Source organism: Phytophthora sojae (genome assembly GCF_000149755.1).
Source record: "Phytophthora sojae unplaced genomic scaffold PHYSOscaffold_10, whole genome shotgun sequence".
Taxonomy (NCBI): Eukaryota; Oomycota; class Peronosporomycetes; order Peronosporales; family Peronosporaceae; genus Phytophthora; species Phytophthora sojae.
In genome coordinates this window covers 2,304,487-2,322,762 of record NW_009258124.1, presented here as the reverse complement: position 1 = coordinate 2,322,762, position 18,276 = coordinate 2,304,487, and the positions used below count along the sequence as shown (strand labels likewise).

General features: G+C 54.9%; 5 protein-coding genes across 5 annotated transcripts; 2 read left to right on the top strand and 3 right to left on the bottom strand.

Annotated features, from left to right (window-relative positions):
• Positions 1-1,836: 1,836 nt before the first annotated feature.
• Positions 1,837-2,650, bottom strand: PHYSODRAFT_525315 (hypothetical protein; the record flags this gene model as incomplete). Its single annotated transcript, XM_009537670.1, has 3 exons — positions 1,837-2,134; positions 2,202-2,329; positions 2,396-2,650. Coding segments are annotated over 3 exons (681 nt in total), but the record flags the coding sequence as incomplete, so codon positions are not given.
• A 997-nt stretch (positions 2,651-3,647) lies between these two features.
• On the bottom strand, positions 3,648-8,262 carry PHYSODRAFT_288740 (hypothetical protein). Its single transcript, XM_009537669.1, has one exon. The coding sequence runs from the start codon at positions 7,188-7,190 to the stop codon at positions 5,673-5,675; it is 1,518 nt and encodes a 505-aa protein (XP_009535964.1). The 5' UTR covers positions 7,191-8,262; the 3' UTR covers positions 3,648-5,672.
• Positions 8,263-9,820: 1,558 nt separating this feature from the next.
• On the top strand, positions 9,821-11,392 carry PHYSODRAFT_549920 (hypothetical protein; the record flags this gene model as incomplete). The annotated part of the gene is made up of 1 exon (XM_009537668.1): positions 9,821-11,392. The coding sequence occupies one exon, from the start codon at positions 9,821-9,823 to the stop codon at positions 11,330-11,332; it is 1,512 nt and encodes a 503-aa protein (XP_009535963.1). The 3' UTR covers positions 11,333-11,392.
• Positions 11,393-12,351: 959 nt separating this feature from the next.
• On the bottom strand, positions 12,352-13,017 carry PHYSODRAFT_318959 (hypothetical protein; the record flags this gene model as incomplete). The annotated part of the gene is made up of 3 exons (XM_009537667.1): positions 12,352-12,463; positions 12,566-12,729; positions 12,802-13,017. The coding sequence occupies 3 exons, from the start codon at positions 13,015-13,017 to the stop codon at positions 12,352-12,354; spliced, it is 492 nt and encodes a 163-aa protein (XP_009535962.1).
• A 2,746-nt stretch (positions 13,018-15,763) lies between these two features.
• PHYSODRAFT_525100 (hypothetical protein) lies at positions 15,764-17,275 on the top strand (the record flags this gene model as incomplete). The annotated part of the gene is made up of 1 exon (XM_009537666.1): positions 15,764-17,275. One exon carries the CDS (start codon positions 15,764-15,766, stop codon positions 17,273-17,275), a length of 1,512 nt encoding a protein of 503 aa, XP_009535961.1.
• Between the last annotated feature and the right edge of the window lie 1,001 nt (positions 17,276-18,276).

Genomic DNA, 18,276 nt, shown 5'->3' with positions numbered 1-18,276 from the left:
TAGAAAGTACTCAACGCTCTGTATGGTTGTTAAGATATACAAATTGGCGTAGGTACAATAGCTTTGTATACTGATCAAATTCTATCGGATTTGAGAGGAGGTATTCAATTCGGGAAGGGTACGCTATTTGGCGCTATCCGTTAGTATATCCTACGAGCTTCTGTTTGTAAGAAGTAGAAAGAGTAAAACGCGCGCATCTCCCGCCTTTTCCCTGGCGGTTGTGTCCCGCAATGACCGGTGCAAACTGAAGCTAGCATCGTCGCGAATGCACAGTTCAATCCGGGACGTAGCCATTCAAACGGGATATTGACGAATCGCAACGAGTAAATCTCGCCCCGCCTGTTGCTCGATAGACACCGGGTGCGCTTTGAAACGCGTCGTCCCTCCCGGAATTTTCTTTCTCTTGTCTTGGGTATGCCCATACTGAGAGCCTTTCATTCTCCCTTTTCTCCTGCGCTGACTATAGTATAGTTAACGACTTCGACCGGCTATTTCGACAGTATGGAACCACTAGCGGCGGGCGAGCATGGCGCTGGAGCGGCGTGGGCGGCCATCAAGACCGAGGCGGCCGGCGGCAAGAAGCGCAAGCGCCTGCAGAAGAAGGCCCCGGGCGCGCCCAAGCGCGCTTGGTCTATATCATTTGCAAGGGTTTTGTAATTCTGTAGCGAGTACGTGACCGTGAGTGTGTCCAGCAGGCCCATGCTGAAGGAGTACACGAGCGCAGCTGGCTCACACTACGAGGCGAGCAGCGAAGGACGGGGGTTACAGACGGAAAGATCGCCAACAGCGAGTGCGAGGCGCGATCTTGCGCGGAGGGGCACCGAAGCAACGCACGAGCGGCTCACAGCAGCCGAGCGAACCAACCGATGGCTGAGGGCGTCCGAAGCTAGCGACGGGCTGTTCGCGGGCGAGGGATCACTTGGCAATCTGCCAGACAGCGAACACTAGCAACAGCCACAGACAGCAACAGACAGCAACAGCAGAACAGTAGAGCAGCAGCAACTGCCGACAGTACAGGACGAGCTACGAACAGACAGGACAAGTCAGACGGATTGACCGGAGGCTTGCTGGTGACGTGGAGCGCACTTGTAGAGTCGTGTAGTGTAGCAGCAGGGGGAGGTTGCAGTGCCGACTTGAAGTGGCCGCGATTGACGAACAAGTGAATACAGACAACGACGGAAAAAGCCGGCGTGACTGACTGCCATCCTCCATAGGCCATATTGGCTAAAAGGTTGCGTAACTGTTCAAAAACAAAGCACAAATCCGAATGTTCTGCAAAAAAGCTGCATTTTATTCAAATGCTAATCTTAGGATACTGAGGAATAGCTGCCTTAAAGCTCCTAATTACAGTGCTTTCGGGGATGGCATCCCAAGCAGCAATCGTAGCGCGAACGGCACGGAGCCGCTTTTCCTTAGCACTGCCACCCGTGATGCCAGACCAGTTCCAGCGCAACTTTGCCTTTAGTGGCCCCATTACACCGACATCCAGCGGCTGGCAAGCAGCCGTGCTGTTTGCGGGTAGAGGGACCACAGTAGTATTAGCAACTTCGGCAACGACCCGCTGCCCCTCTTCCGACACATGACACTCAAAGTTGTCAAGAAGGAGGACAGCGGTCCATCAACTTCATATTTTAACAACTTTTCTACGTAAAAACGCCACGTAACAGTGTCCATCCAAGCGTTCTCTTGGACGGTGTAGAAGTGTCCTTCCGGATACTCTTCGAACTCGCTTGTGTCGATTCGACCGCCCGGCTTGTCACGCAGAACAAACATAATCGGCAGCTTTTTCCCTAAAAATAGTATAACAAATACAAATTAGCCTTAAAAAACAAAAAGTTAAGAGAACAACAAAAAGGAAAACTTACCATCAGTTCGAATCGTGAGCACAGCCGTCATGCGGCCGGTGTGCTTGGACGTGTTCGCAATCCTCGCAGCGTCCCGCCGACCTCTACCCGCCCACATCCGAGCCGGAGGCATGTCAAAATTGATGGCAGTCTCGTCCACGTTGTACATGCTCTCCGGCCCGTACACGGCGTGCGTCTTCCAGTAGTCCAGCGTGAACTCGGCGCGCGTTTGCTCTAGCTCCTCGGTACTTTTCTTTGCCGTTTGTGGCTTCTGGGAGGTAAAACCATGCCTAAACACGCAAATAAAGGTAAATGTTAGGAAACTGATGGAGTTTTAGCAAAAACAAGATTATTTACCGAACTGCGAGTCTCTCGACCACGCGCTCAAGCGCCTGGATGCCGCTTCGCTTCCTTTGCAGGTAGTCCTCGACCCACTCGGTCTCGATTGCCCACATGAAGGACATAATGCCACGTGTAGTGAGGGCCTTTACATTATAGCATAAAGTTTAACGGTTAAACCCTACAAATTATGAGATTCTAAACAAAATTACCTTCTCTTCGCGCTGCACGTCCTTCATGAAGGTGACGACCGCAAGAATGTCGGGAAATACTTCCCTGCGGCCCTGGCCCTTCAGGGATTTAGAGGTCGAGTGGCCAGTGAAGCTAAAAAGCTTTTCAGCTTGCTTCCACCAGCCATGGACAGTGCCCCGAGCAAGTTGGAGCTCGCGGGCTGCCTCCTCCACCCCTACATCTTCGACGAGGCGGACCGCTTCGCGCTTCTCGCGGACGGTGTAGCTCTTCTGCTTCTACTTGGGCGGCGGCGTGTCCTCCATGACTCGAAAACAGTTTGAGCGGCTCAGTCGACCAGCTCCAAATTAGGCAATGGCACACGGGGATTTACCAGAGCCATTCAAAAATTAAATCGCGGTGATTGGCTTATTTTTATGAATAAAATAAATTTGATTGGACAAAATCATCGCTTGTTTTGTATGGACATGTCTATGGAATGCCGGGTTTTGCGTTGCCGGATTCTTCCGTCGTTGTCTGTAAATAGGGACTCTTAGCGGGGTTCCGGCTGCTGAGTGTGGCCAGTTCGTGTCATTGTCTTTCTGCATCCACGGACCTTGCCCGCAGCAGCACTGTAGCGAGCTTGTGGACCCACCGACGAGCAGGTGTCCCGAGACTCGCTACAATTCTTATCGGAATTAGTTGTCCATAACCAGTATGTATGGATTTGTATCTGAGCTACACGAAGAAGTGCAAAACTTCACTCTTTCTCAGTGGCGAAATCGCATCTTAAAATGATCAAAGTTGACGGAGTTACAACTTGTCCAGCACAAGTTGCTGTATAATACATGGAGTTACATGTATTATACAGCTACTTGTCCTGGACAAGTTGTCCATAAACTTTTGGCGTCCTATTTGTAATTGGGCAAAAACTGGTCCACCAAACCGCTATCATTGGCCGAATATTAAACGACTCTAACTGGAAGCAAGGAACCTGCAGCAAGCAAGGAGACCATGGCGAAGCACCACCCGGACCTGGTCATGTGCCGCAAGCAGCCCGGCGTGGCCATCGGGCGCCTGTGCGAGAAGGACGACGGCAAGTGCGTGATCTGCGACTCGTACGTGCGCCCGTGCACGCTGGTGCGCATCTGCGACGAGTGCAACTACGGCTCGTACCAGGGCCGCTGCGTGATCTGCGGCGGCCCGGGCATCTCGGACGCCTACTACTGCCGCGAGTGCACGCAGCTGGAGAAGGACCGCGACGGCTGCCCCAAGATCGTCAACCTGGGCAGCTCCAAGACAGACCTCTTCTACGAGCGGAAGAAGTACGGCTTCAAGAAGCGCTGAGCGCGCCGCTCCCCTCAGACCAGCAGCAGAGCTCCTGGTGGCGCGACGCGGCTTCTGTAGGCGGAGCGGGTGAAGAAAATAAATCCAAGACGTGACAGCCGAAAAATACTCATGACTTGTTACTGCTAAGTAGTGGATCGTGCTGTTGGCTACTGCTACGGTATCCATTGTCCGTTGTGCTTGTTGTTGCTGTCAGGTCAGGTCACGCCACGTTCCTTCAGCGCCAGAACGCGTAGGCCGCCAGCGCCAGCATCACGAAGGCCGCCATCGTCATCGCATCGCGCTGCGTCTTCATGTCGAGATACAGGACCCTCATGTCGTCGAAGAGCACGAGCGACTGCTTCGAGATGTCGACGGCTCTCTCCATGGTCCTGTCGACGGCAGGAGCCGCAGCAAGCTCGTCGTCGCGCTCCGAGCCCACTAGAGCCCCATCTTCAGCAGCGGCCTCATCTTCCAGCACCTGGTTCGCCGTCTCCTCGGCGAGGTGACGCAAGAAGCTCATGAGGCGCTTGCTGGCCGCCGCCATCGTCGCGTGCGAGCCGACACTGCGCATCTCGCGGCCGACGATCTCGTGGAACTCGATGACCCGCAGGAGCTTCTGGCGCACGGCGTCGCGGCCGTCGCCTCGCGCGTCTTGCAGCTGGTGCTGGATCCCCGTGTCCATGGTGTTGGGTCCGTGTGGCCGTGCACTGCTTGTTGGGGGAGAAGGCAAAACCAAGAGTGCGGATGGAGCCCACGAGTGCGGAAGCCAAAGGGAAACTAGGCGACCATCACTCTTACTTCAACTTGTATCTTGAAAGGCAATAATGGAGGCAGTTGCTTTGCGCTCTACTCACTGTCTACCGACACTGGCTCACCACGACCGCGGTCGCACTCGATAGCGACTGCGCACCATCACGTACACGGCGCTCCTTCCGTCGCGGAGCTGGAGGTTGTGCAGCAGCCGCTTGGCCTCGAAGATCTCCTCCTTGATCGCCGTGATGGTGACGCTGTGCAGCAACTCGACGCACTTGTCCGCCAGCTCGACTGAGATCCTGCTGCTCTTGTCACGCGAGTCCAAGTCGCTGCCTGCAGCTTCGTCCGGGGAGGCGGTCAGGTGGCTGTGGATCTCCTCGATGAACGAGCGGAGCTGCTCGCAGACGGACAGGCGCAGCCTGTCGCTCAAGCGCTTTAGTTTGGCCACCTCGACGGACATGTCGAGCGCTTGTCGGTCTTTGAGTGTCCCGCATCTGTCGGCCTCGTACATTTCCTTGCGCTTCGCTCGGAGTTGGCCCGAGACGTCCATGTACGTGGAGAGGTCGGCGCGGAGCTTGGCCTGGTCGCAAGGAGGCTTGGATTCGATGGGTTCCTGCAGCAATGGACGAGTTAGCTGCAGCAGAGTAACGCAACGAGCACGGTCAGAGCTGTAGCTGTAGCTGTAGCTGTAGCTGTAGCTGTAGCTGTTACCTGTGGAGCCACCCCCCGCAGTCCACTCTTCGTCTTCGTCTTCCCCATTGATGGTCTATTCGACTGCCGAGGCAAACTGGAAATGGTCGAGTGTTGCCGACGCAAGCGGAGCCGGGGGCCTGGCATCATTCGCAGCCTTAGCTCTGGCGCCGAACGTTCAAGGCGACAACTTGATTTCGAACGTGGGGTGCCATGATGACTGCGAGATCTACGTACTGCGCTGCGGAGATTCCGCCGGCACTTCCGGTTCCAAGCCATGGAAGCGGCTTCCTCAGCACGCAATACGCTCTTGATGAGGCTGCACCGCATCCTATTACACGGCAGACAGTCGTGTGCGACCTCAATTTTGGTGTTCGTGTCTGCAGACGAACCAAACGCGATCGTCAACACCCAGCACATTTGATGGAATAGTGAAGCTACATTGTCTTGCTTTAGCGTCTGTGCTGTGAATAGTTTGTTTGTTTGTTGCGGCCTCAACACTGTCTGATAAGAGCCCGATGGACAGGTTGGGGGCGAGATGCTGCGTGCTTACTCCACCGTCAGCACCTTGAGCATGTTCGTCGAGCCCGAGCGGGCCTCCACCATACCGTGGAGGGCGACGACGTTGTCACCAGGCTTCACCCAGCCGAACTGCTTGCCCAGATCGGTCGCGCGGAACAGGATGGAGTCCGTGCCGATCATGGAGCCCATGCAGCGAGCGGTGACGCCCTTGTAGAACCCCTCCGCCTGGCGGGCGGCGCCACCCAAAGCCGTCAGCACCAGCACCGGCATGGAAGGACGGAACTTGGACACCAAGCGGGCCGTGTTGCCCGACTCCGTCAGCACCACGATCATCTTCGCGTTGATGTCGATGGCTGTCTTCACCGCAGACGACGTAATGGCCTCCTGTGTATCCATCTGGCCGTAGGTGTCGAGCACCGAGTTATGCAGCGCCTGGTACAGCTCGTTATAGTGGATGGCGCCCTCAGCCTGCACGCAGATCTTCGACATCATCGAGACGGCCTCAGTGGGGTAGTCACCGTTAGCAGTCTCGCCTGAAAGCATCACGGCGTCCGTGCCGTCAAGCACGGCGTTGGCCACATCCGTGCACTCGGCACGGGTCGGGCGAGGAGCCTTGATCATCGACTCCAGCATCTGCGTGGCCGTCACAACCGGCTTACCAGCGATGTTGGCCTTGCGGATCATCATTTTCTGGGCCAGGAACACCTTCTCAGGCGGGATTTCCATGCCCAAGTCGCCGCGGGCAACCATGACGCCGTCCGTCTTGGCCAGGATCTCGTCGAAGTTCTCGAGTCCTTCCTGACTCTCGATCTTAGCGATAATTTTGATAGCGCGTCCGCGAGGGCCAAGCACCTCACGAATGTTGTCGATATCCTGGGCCGTGCGCACGAACGACGCAGCAATGTAGTCGACGCCGTGCACCAGGCCGAAATTCACGAGGTCGTCCTCGTCCTTCTCCGTCAGCGTCGGCAGCGTCACCTTGCAGCCCGGTAGGTTCATATTCTTGCGTTCGCCCAGCGTGGCCGAGTTGTTGGCCCGCGTCACGACACCGTCCTCCTTGATCTCCGTGACCGTGAGCACCAGCGAGCCGTCGGCCACGAGGATTGAGCCGCCGACCTTCACAGACTGGGGGAGCTCAGGATACGAGCAGGCGATCTTGTTCTCGTCGCCCAGGAACTCGTAGTCCGTCGTGAGCTCCAGCGTGGAGCCCTTCTTGATGGTCACCTTGTCCTTGTTGGCCAGGAAGCCCGTGCGGATCTCGGGGCCCTTCGTGTCCAGCATGATGGCCACGTTCTTGTGCGGGCGCGAAGCCAGCGCCGCGCGCAGCCGGTTGAGCGTCTCGGCGTGGCTGGCGTGGTCTCCGTGCGAGAAGTTGAAGCGGGCCACGTTCATGCCGGCGTCAATGAGCTCGCCCAGCCCTTCCTCGGACCAGCAGGACGGGCCCAGCGTGCAGAAGATGCGCGTCTTGCGCTCCACGCCCTCCACGCTGCGCATGATGCTCTCGAGCTCGACGCCCTGCTGACTCAGTCCTAGTGCTCCCGACATGGCTACAAGATACAATCAGACATGTCGTTAGGAGATCTCCTTCGCCGCTGGGGAGGAAGAATCAACGCGGCCGCACTGTAACAGCGCCCTGGTCCGACTGGCCGAGATGCCACACCGCCGCCCATGTCCACGTCCAAAATGGATCTGGAAGGCGGAAGCCACGAGCATCTCGGCCGTCACCAGCAGCTGCGTGTCGCCATTTTTACCTCGCTTGCTTGCCTTGCTCCGTCGCGGGTGGTGGTTTCTCTCTCGTGTGTTGCTAAATGAGCTCTGGGGCTCGACATCTTTGGCTGCTTGGTGCAGACGGGTGCGTGAGGCGCATTACCGCGACAGACTGTGGATCTTGAGCGGTTCGGTTCGGTTCAACTTGGCGCGCAGAGACGAAGCTATTCTTGTCAATGAAGCTAAAGTGAGGCCACGAGGCCATGAGATCGAGAGCGCGGCTTCGATCCCATGCCCGGTCCATCGATCACGCGCACGTACTAGCATGGCCGCTTTTAGCCGTGACATCACTCACTCGCTTCAGCTGGCTCAATTTGGGCGGTAAGATCGGAATAACGACATGTCGTTGCGAGCTAATAAGACGCGGTGTTCGACAGCGTCTGGTGATGTTGGTCATATTGCGACCGAGGCTCAACGCAGTGCGCGTTGAGGCACACCGAGCATCTTTGCCCCCAGGACTTGTTCTTATAATAGTGCTCGGGCTGAAAGCATGCAGTGACGATGAGGCACTTCTGGAGATCGAAGCCAAAGTTCGTGGATCTCATGATTCAGACTCAACTGAAGTTTGCGCTTTCAGTCGTATCGCTTCATACATAGCAAACGGTGGCACTGGTAACATCAGAACCATTCTGCGATACTGTTGGTCTTCAAGCTAATAAGGCCTCAACTCTGGTGCGCTACGCTATTTGATGAGAGCTGTATAATGATTTTGTACGGAGATAGCAGTTCAAGGCGCGTGTTAGCATCTTTCGTTGCTCGTGGCGGTTTATTCTCGTCTGCTACAGGCTCTGTTCTCGTCTGCTACAGACTCTGTCGTGCAACTATCGGGACGAAAAAATGAAGTGCCAACACGCACTCTTTCGGCTCTCCTCGAGCGATATGTACGTCCTTGAGCCAGATCTTTCTCAATTCTGTCCTTCGTCACTCACTGCAAGCGACCACCGCGTCAGCTCTCCAGCCCTACTTTCGTCATGTAGTACACTCGCTTGATGTCGTTACGCAACATCTTCGTCCTCGTCGGATATGCTTCTGAGCGACCTCACAGCAGAGCCGCTCACAACCCAGTCGCACGATACGCAGGCCGCAGTGATCCATCAGAGCGCCGCCGGTTGCCCAATATCACTCTGACGCTGGAACGATTCCATCCACGTGGAGCAGTGCGCGCTTTCGTCGGAGTGGCCTCCGGCCCGACAGTGCAGGTTCCGGCGATGCGCACAGGTCAAGTTTGATTGCCAACGGGACTGCTCTCATCCCTTCCTCTGGCGTGCTCATGTGCTGGGTAGCCCTCTCGGCCAGGATGTGCCTTGGTCCCTGGTGGCCTTCGATCAGCTATCCACCCGCTTGGCTATTAGCTCCGCGGATGAAATCGGCCCAAGAGTCAATGCGCTCGTTTAGACACAAATGGTGCAGAAGCTGTAGCGAACTTCCAACACACCACCATGGTATCCGATCGTGTAGCCCTCTTGCTCCGCGGCGCAGAAGCTGCTTGGATTGACGACACGCGGCAGCCGCTGGGAGATCGCCCCATTGAGCCGATAGCCTCCTCGCCCAGCGCGACAATCGACCAAGGTGTCGCCCACATGGACGCATGCTTGTCCGTCGAGCGATCTGCCTCCGTCTGCAGCGCACAGCTGGTGTTTGCTCTTTTTTGACGAGATTTAATCTGCGTGCCGCGGGTTAATCCCCATCGCGAAGTTAGCAGAGAAACGCTGCTGGAGCCGCCGCCAAGGAATCTTCGACTGCTGGAGCTGCGTCCGCTTGCGTTGGCCAAAAGTGCCGCCGGCTGAATTCGCGTCGGCCCAACAGCAATCCGGCCCAGCACTGCTGGGCCAGCAGCAATCAACGCAAGGAGCAATCAAACCCGAGGGACAAGGTGTCGCAGATAGCCCCTATCCCATGCACGATTGATTCACCAAACACTTTCGGTCGGGCACGCGCCGTCGGCGCCAAGCCTTGGAGTGCACTCGCGCCTTGCGCCGAAGCAACAGCGCACGATGTTGCTATTATAGCCCGTTATCAAGGTGGCCACCTCGTGTCTTTAGCCTTCTCCAACGCAGCGTCCAATGGAGCCCTTGCTGGTCGCGCGGGCTGCATGCAAGGCTTTGTGCGTGAGATTCACGCTTTGGTGCTTGGTGCGCGGCCGCAGCGTTTATGACGTCGGCACCAAGCAGCCTTGCAACGGATTTTGCATAGTTACGCGCGGCCGGCCCGGTCTCTGGGCCGCGTATGCGGCCAAGGGCGCGGCATGATGCTGGTTAAACGGCCGGCCCAGACGGAGAGCGCCCGCTCTTCCCGCTCCGCCCGCGTCCAGCGGATTTCGGCGGTTGTCTCGGGCTGGCATACGTGTTCTCATTCTTCATTTTGCTCAAGAACCACCCAAGCTCCCTCACAGTATCCACTAGACCATCATGTCCGCCGCTCTGTCGCTGAACCTGCAGGACGCCAGCTGCATCAAGGCCAACGTCGAGGGCGTGCAGCGCAAGACCAAGATCTTCTGCACGCTGGGCCCCGCTTGCTGGTCCGAGGAGGGTCTGCTGAGCCTCATCGACGCGGGCATGAACGTGGCCCGCTTCAACTTCTCGCACGGTGACCACGCCAGCCACGCGGCCTGCCTTGCCCGTCTCCGTGCCGCGGTGGCCAAGCGCCCCAACAAGAACGTGGCCATCATGCTGGACACCAAGGGCCCCGAGATCCGTACGGGTTTCCTTGCCAACAAAGACAAGGTGACGATCCAGAAGGACTCGCTCATTGAGCTGACCACGGACTACGAGTTCCTCGGCGACGAGACCAAGATCGCGTGCTCGTACCCGCAGCTGCCTCAGTCCGTGAAGGTCGGCGGCTCGGTGCTGGTGGCCGACGGCTCGCTGGTGCTCACGGTCGAGGAGATCAAGGAGGATGGCATCATTGCTCGCGCGAAGAACACTGCCACCCTGGGCGAGCGTAAGAACATGAACCTGCCCGGCTGCAAGGTGCTTCTGCCCACCCTGACGGAGAAGGACGAGGACGACCTGGTGAACTTCGGCCTGGTGCACGGCATTGACTACGTCGCCGCTTCGTTCGTGCGCACGGGCCAGGACGTTGACAACATCCGCAAGGTGCTTGGCCCCCGCGGCCGCGGCATCAAGATCATTTCCAAGATCGAGTCGCACGAGGGCATGGAGAACTTCGACGAGATCCTGGCCAAGACGGACGGCATCATGGTTGCCCGTGGCGACCTGGGCATGGAGATCCCGCCAGAGACGGTGTTCCTGGCCCAGAAAATGATGATCCGCAAGGCGAACCTGGCCGGCAAGCCGGTTGTGACGGCCACGCAGATGCTGGAGTCGATGATCAAGGCTCCTCGCCCGACCCGTGCCGAGTGCACGGATGTGGCCAACGCCGTGCTTGACGGCACGGACGCTGTGATGCTCTCGGGCGAGAGCGCCAACGGCGACTACCCGACGCAGGCTGTGGAGGTGATGGCCGCGACGTGCCTGCAGGCCGAGACCGCCATCCACTACAACGACGTGTACCAGTCGCTGCGCAACGCCGTGCTGGAGGTGAACGGCCCGATGCAGACGGCGGAGGCCGTGGCGTCGTCGGCCGTGAAGACGGCCATCGACATCAACGCGAAGATGCTGGTGGTGCTGACGGAGACGGGCAACACGGCCCGCCTTGTTGCTAAGTACCGCCCGCAGATGCCGGTGCTGGTGCTGACGGCTCTGGAGCAGACGGCTCGCCAAACCGAGGGCTTCGTCAAGGGCATTGTGTCCCGCTGCGTGGGCTCGATGATCGGCACGGACTCGATCCTGTACCGCGCCACGGAGACGGGCAAGGAGCTCGGCTGGCTGAAGAAGGGCGACGCCGTCGTCGCGGTGCACGGTATCCAGGAGGCCAAGTCTGGCTCGACGAACCTGCTGAAGGTGCTGTACGTCGAGTGAATTTAGTGGCTGTGTATTACCGTTACGGTGCATGAATAAAGAGAACATCGTTAACCTATTGAGCAACTTGCTGTCATGATTCTCTGTGTGTGCGACTTTACTGTTAGCAATTCAGTACTACTACTAGTACGTTGAGTTATTATTAGCTACTCCTCTTTAGTACTGCAGTACTACTCTGCGGTAGTAGCTCTACGTATTACTACTACGTAATGCTAGTAGTGGAGCATCTCAGTCGCGTTGCTCCGTTGAGTTGGATAGGTGCAGTGGAATCGCCACTGCAGGCCGACGTCCCCGCTCTCCCAATGGATCCAATGATATTGTCGATTAATTGGGCCTAAACCGCAGGTAGTCTTCCACTTTACGTTTTGCCTGGATTTACGCCCGCGTACTACGCACGCGGATCCTAAACCACAGGAGGCGTTCTACTTTAGGTTTTGCCTGGGTTTACGCCCGCGCGCTACACACGCAGCTCATAAACCGCAGGTAGCGTTCCTGCTTGATATCAACCTCCTTGGCATTCATTCTATTTACACCCTGATCCCTAAATCCCCTTTACCCTCTGGGCACAAAACCCTAGACTCCTCTCTACCTCCCCCGGAGGGGGAGCACCTCGCTTCGCTCGGTAGCCGACAGGACCCGCCTGCGGCGCGTCGGTCATTTGATCCACTGCGTATGTTGAAGTTGAACCCGCTTAGGTACGAATAAATAAGATATTTCATTTAAGTACGACAAGTGACTACTCGAATCGTTTATCCGAAACATTATGTCTGGAAGTGACTAGTTTAAAATCAAAAACTAACTATTTGAAAATGAATACCCATTGTCATTGTCTGTGTGCAGCGGTTAAACGACCAAGCCCTGATAGTAAAGGTCGTTGTAGAACATACATGCAGCGCTTGTTATAGTTACACCGACCACCCTTATTAGTCGGGACCTCACTAATTATGGTGGAATTTTTGGAGAGTAAAAGTGAAGACCGACTATATTGTGTGCACGATTATATTGTGTGCATGACTAAATCACGTGGAATTGCTTGTGCATTCTAGTCCTGCTACATCTACCTCCCGGTACCCCTTTTCAAAGTCGGCTGGGTGGGCCGCCAAGAGCTCACGTAACTTTCTACTAAGCTGACTAACTTTCCAAACACCATCAGCTGGAACGTCTAATCCACATTCGAGCATGGACTTCTTTGCCCAATTGAGTCCAGCGTTATCAACCTTAAGGTTGACTCACCGAATGCACTCCGCTGCTGTCTCCAAGAAGAACTGTTTCCCAGGGTTTGACAGAGCCCCTGACTTTGTCGCCCAGTCCCCGTGCCGAATAGCTTGCATATTGCGTGCCTCGCAAATGGAGCGCCAATGTGCCTTTATTCGCTGAATAGGGAAGCGGTCAGCAGGCTGAACGCGATCGGTCGCATTTGGAGGGAAGAAATTGATCGTGGTTCGTAGTGTTTTGGCTGTTGTCTGCACCTCGGGGCTTGAGTGGCCGCTTGCGATTTCCATCCAGAGTATACGTTCGCCAGCAAACGGACCTCCAGGTCCCCAACAACGAACATCGTGTAGCCACTCCTCCATCGTCACATTGTTGATGAATGCACTCGGCGTTGAGCGATAGCAAACGCCGTCCACGGAGTCTGGAAGTCCCTGAATAGGATGGCTCGAGTTTGGATTCTTGAAGATCAGCATCGGACATAGTATCTTGACGTTGGAACCTCCTCGTATGCTGCTGCCATACTTCAGTTGCTTGCTATCAGCGAGTTTTACACGAGTAGTGTCCCGCTTGTTCCACCAATCCCGTGCTTTGTTAAGATTGACTCGCCGATTATCAGAGCGAAAGAGAGCGGGATATTGGGCAACAGCTCGCCCAAAGAGGCCCTTGTCGCCATTGACTGCTTTGTCGATCTCCATCCACTCCACACATTCCACTCGGCTGCTTAGTGGCACTACGTGCTGGAGACTGTGCTTGACGTCTGACGCCATTTTGTAAATGAGCAGTGGTGCGAGAGTTACTCCCTCTCTAGCTCTCTGCCACCACAAACCGTCTGCTCACTACTAATTGCGGTGCATCTCTAATAATGGTGCACGACTAATAGCTGTGCATGACTAATTGTGGCGGGTGTACTTTATATACTGTGGTAAGTACGATGCACGACTAAATAAGTCGCACGACTAATAAGGGTGGCCGGTGTAGTTCTCGCACAACTAACGGTATTGCTAACACTATCATTTGCAAACTGTTTGTTTCTGTATAATGAAACTGGCTAACGTGGTTGCGGAATTAGATGGGATTTATTCATTCACTTTGAGGCTCGTCTTAGCTGCCAATAGTTGGTTGATACGAGAAGCTCTTCTTCTCTACACCAATAACCTCAACAGCCTCCAAATCAAGGACAAAATAAAGGACCAAAAACTTGAAGCTAACCTTGACCGGAGTTCTATGAGATACACTATCTAGTTCCTATGGAAGAAATCCCTGGATTACCTCTTTAAAGTGTGTGTCTCGCAAACTGTCCACCATCGTCCATCATGCCTAAAAGACTATAAACAAAGTGTCATTAATAAGTGTCATTAATAACATATCGAAAGGGGCTGCTGGTAGCCCACTGGGTCCCAGGAAGTACGCTCTTGGCCGGAGTTCAAATCCCACTAAGGACAAAAAAGGAAGAATAATAAACTGATGCACTCTCCAATCCAATATCACATCACAATCATTCAACAATCATTACCTCTGACACCCAATTTACCCAAGGAAGATCAACAATTCAGTTTCCCAAGAGCGTACAACCAGCAATAACCAGCTAATCAAATCATCAAAAAAAACATATCGCATTTTCTGTTTTGTCCTTGATTCTAGGACAAATATCAGAGAGTAACTTACGTTCAGTATGTGGTCTCGGCCGGTACGCCTCGCGAACAGTCATTGTACTTGTTATACATGACACCATCGTACTTTTCCGGATCGTATCCCCTCCTATACAAACGCCAAGTCACTTTTGGTCCTTTTTGCTGGTTCTAGGACAAAAACGCCAAAATCACAGCGTACTTAAGCGCATTTTGGTCCTTGATTCAAGGACAAAAAATGTTGGGGATAACGACCTTGTACGAACTACTCTGGCAACACCGTGGTGCGTATACGCGAACTATGTATTCAACAAGCGGTACCAATTCTCTTAAAAAAGCTACTAATTTGAACGCGAGTGAAATAACACAAACATGCAAACGCGTTTGCAAACAGCAATTACAGTGAATTAGTGTATTGTGAAATTTACATGCCTCTTTGCAAAATACACTAGTTATAGTGGTGGCCAACCGGCGCAAGTTGTGCAAAGTGTCCTTAAACATCTATATTACCAGACCGGTAATTCGGCACACATTCTATCCACACGCCGCCTCACACGAGAGGCTTTGTCCAGCTTAACGGCAGAGACTACTTATTGACGGAATAGATGGTCGCTGTATTATATCAATAGTTGTACCAGTACTATATTTATACTACTACTATTTTCACTACTATAGTAGTGATTTAACTACTACGGGCTATGATTAGTATATTATTAAAGTGTATTTAAAACACAGTTATATTGCTAGTATTAAGATGAATAATAATCGTAGTGGTTATAGAATACTATACTACAGTATGCCTATTGCTACCCTCAAATTACTACCGCAAAATTATATTAAAATTGTGTCTAATCGAGGAGTACCTGAGAAACGAGGACCAGTAGAAACGATGCTTGGTGCGTTAACAGTGCACTGTACTTTGATGTGGACCAGAGAAGTAGTGTGCCCGATGCATGCGCCAAGATCCCCGCATACGCAGCAGGCAAAGACGCGCAACAGGATGTCTCCAAAGATTTGTGCAACAGTAATTTACTGAGTAAAGCATTTTAATCGCGGAGAGCCCTCTACCGGAGACTACCAGAGTAATTCCACACGACGAGCTATCCGCATCAGCGCAAACTCAATCGACGTAGACAAACGCCCAAGGCAAGCTCCAGATCTTCAACACATCAAACACCGACACCGCAGGGCCAAACTGCAAGAGAGTTTGATTTTGATTGATGCACAGTCTACTGCACAATTCGGACCAAATGACCCGGCTCCGCACGCCGTGTGTCATGTAGTCGACCAAAATGGGTTTAGAAACGTTGACAACATGGACACGTCTCCGCTGTGACGAGTGTCGAGCGAGATTATCATCGCGACGACCGGCCAAAGCGAGCCAGCGAGTGGCTGCAGCACGCGTGCGGCGCGATTGTAAAGAAGCGCGCGCGCTTTGGTGCTTGGTGCGGGCAGGTGTCGCTTGCTTGCCGTCTCCGGCCGCGTGGAGATTCGCTGGTCCCGCCCCGTTTGGAGCCGCCGCTCGAGGGATGCCATTCTTCATTTGAACAAGAACCACTCAATTGACTTCTACCCCCACCTCCCCAGCACCATGTCTGCCGCTTTGTCGCTGAACCTGCAGGACGCCAACTGCATCAAGGCCAACGTCGAGGGCGTGCAGCGCAAGACCAAGATCTTCTGCACGCTGGGCCCCGCTTGCTGGTCCGAGGAGGGTCTGCTGAAGCTCATCGACGCGGGCATGAACGTGGCCCGCTTCAACTTCTCGCACGGCGACCACGCGAGCCACCTGGCCTGCCTGAACCGCCTGCGCGCCGCGCTGGCCAAGCGCCCCAACAAGAACGTGGCCATCATGCTGGACACGAAGGGTCCCGAGATCCGCACGGGTTTCCTCAAGAACCACGACAAGGTGACGATCCAGAAGGACTCGCTCATTGAGCTGACCACGGACTACGAGTTCCTCGGCGACGAGACCAAGATCGCGTGCTCGTACCCGCAGCTGCCTCAGTCCGTGAAGGTCGGCGGCACGGTGCTGGTGGCCGACGGCTCGCTGGTGCTGACGGTGACCAAGGTGAACGCGGACGGCATCATCGCCCGCGCCAACAACTCGGCCACGCTGGGCGAGCGCAAGAACATGAACCTGCCCGGCTGCAAGGTGCTGCTGCCGACGCTGACGGACAAGGACGAGGACGACCTGGTGAACTTCGGTCTGGTGCACGGCATCGACTACATTTCTGCGTCGTTCGTGCGCACGGGCCAGGATATCGACAACATCCGCAAGGTGCTTGGCCCCCGCGGCCGCGGCATCAAGATCATTTCCAAGATCGAGTCGCACGAGGGCATGGAGAACTTCGACGAGATCCTGGCCAAGACGGACGGCATCATGGTTGCCCGTGGCGACCTGGGCATGGAGATCCCGCCAGAGACGGTGTTCCTGGCCCAGAAAATGATGATCCGCAAGGCGAACCTGGCCGGCAAGCCGGTTGTGACGGCCACGCAGATGCTGGAGTCGATGATCAAGGCTCCTCGCCCGACCCGTGCCGAGTGCACGGATGTGGCCAACGCCGTGCTTGACGGCACGGACGCTGTGATGCTCTCGGGCGAGAGCGCCAACGGCGACTACCCGACGCAGGCTGTGGAGGTGATGGCCGCGACGTGCCTGCAGGCCGAGACCGCCATCCACTACAACGACGTGTACCAGTCGCTGCGCAACGCCGTGCTGGAGGTGAACGGCCCGATGCAGACGGCGGAGGCCGTGGCGTCGTCGGCCGTGAAGACGGCCATCGACATCAACGCGAAGATGCTGGTGGTGCTGACGGAGACGGGCAACACGGCCCGCCTTGTTGCTAAGTACCGCCCGCAGATGCCGGTGCTGGTGCTGACGGCTCTGGAGCAGACGGCTCGCCAAACCGAGGGCTTCGTCAAGGGCATTGTGTCCCGCTGCGTGGGCTCGATGATCGGCACGGACTCGATCCTGTACCGCGCCACGGAGACGGGCAAGGAGCTCGGCTGGCTGAAGAAGGGCGACGCCGTCGTCGCGGTGCACGGTATCCAAGAGGCCAAGTCTGGCTCGACGAACCTGCTGAAGGTGCTGTACGTCGAGTAAACCAGCAGCGTGTAATTAGAGTAGTAACAAAGTCCCAATCGATCTTTTGCTTGGGTTTATCGGTGTATTCGGTGCTTGTGGTGCGACCGGGTTATTTTGTCGATTGTTTTGGCGACGGTCTTGATGTTGGGCCATTGTTTGAGGCGATAGTTGAAGTATGTGATTGCTCTAATGGTTGCGAGACGCCTGCCCTTTTCAACTCGCCTTCCGATTGGCCAGCCACTTCAACTTGATGACTTCAAGTTGCGATTGTCTTGCAGGCCATTTCGTACGTACAGTACATACATGCATCAATACGTTTTCCGCGTAGTAAACGCTGAATATAAGGCTCGAACTGGCCGATTCGATTGCGTTCTGAGGATTCTTGATTGAGGTGCGCCTGATGTACAATACAAAGTACTTGAAGTACAGTGCGGAGGTAACCTGTAGTGTGGTGTTGTGTCTCTTTTGTGAGTAAATATACAGGTCGGGCTACAACACGAACGAATGAAGACAATACACGACGCACCTTCTGTGGGGCTCAGCGATAATACCCTACTCAGCAAAATGCTGGTCGAGGAAAGAGAGTACAGTAAAACTATCTTTCATTCTTGTGGGGTACAAACAAGCAAGGCTGTGGAATATTCGAGTAATAGATGGGGTTTTGAATTGTATTGTTTATTATTTTTTACCTACACGCAACGTCTTCACTTTAAAAAAAAGTGAAGACGTACTTCCTACGGTGCAAGCGATACAGAGATAAAAGTTGTAGGCAGCTCTGGAGCTTGCGACTTGTCTTCTGTCAAAGAAGATGTTAAGCTGCTTTGTCGCCACCCTGCAACTAACCCATACTTGATATTCCGTTAGCGCGTTCTTGTGAGCCCTGAGTTGCTTCGGTGTTTGCTGCACAGCTCTGTGGTGCCAAGAATCCTCAGTTGCAGTAGTTTTCAAGCCTGCGACCACCGTTCGGAGGCCGCATCCTAATTCCTGCTAGAACGCTTTGAATGACGGCTTCTGAATCG

Bases quoted from the DNA above. Each gene is read 5' to 3' on its own strand.
- PHYSODRAFT_288740 (XM_009537669.1), bottom strand. From the start codon at position 7,190: ATGTCGGGAGCACTAGGACTGAGTCAGCAGGGCGTCGAGCTCGAGAGC.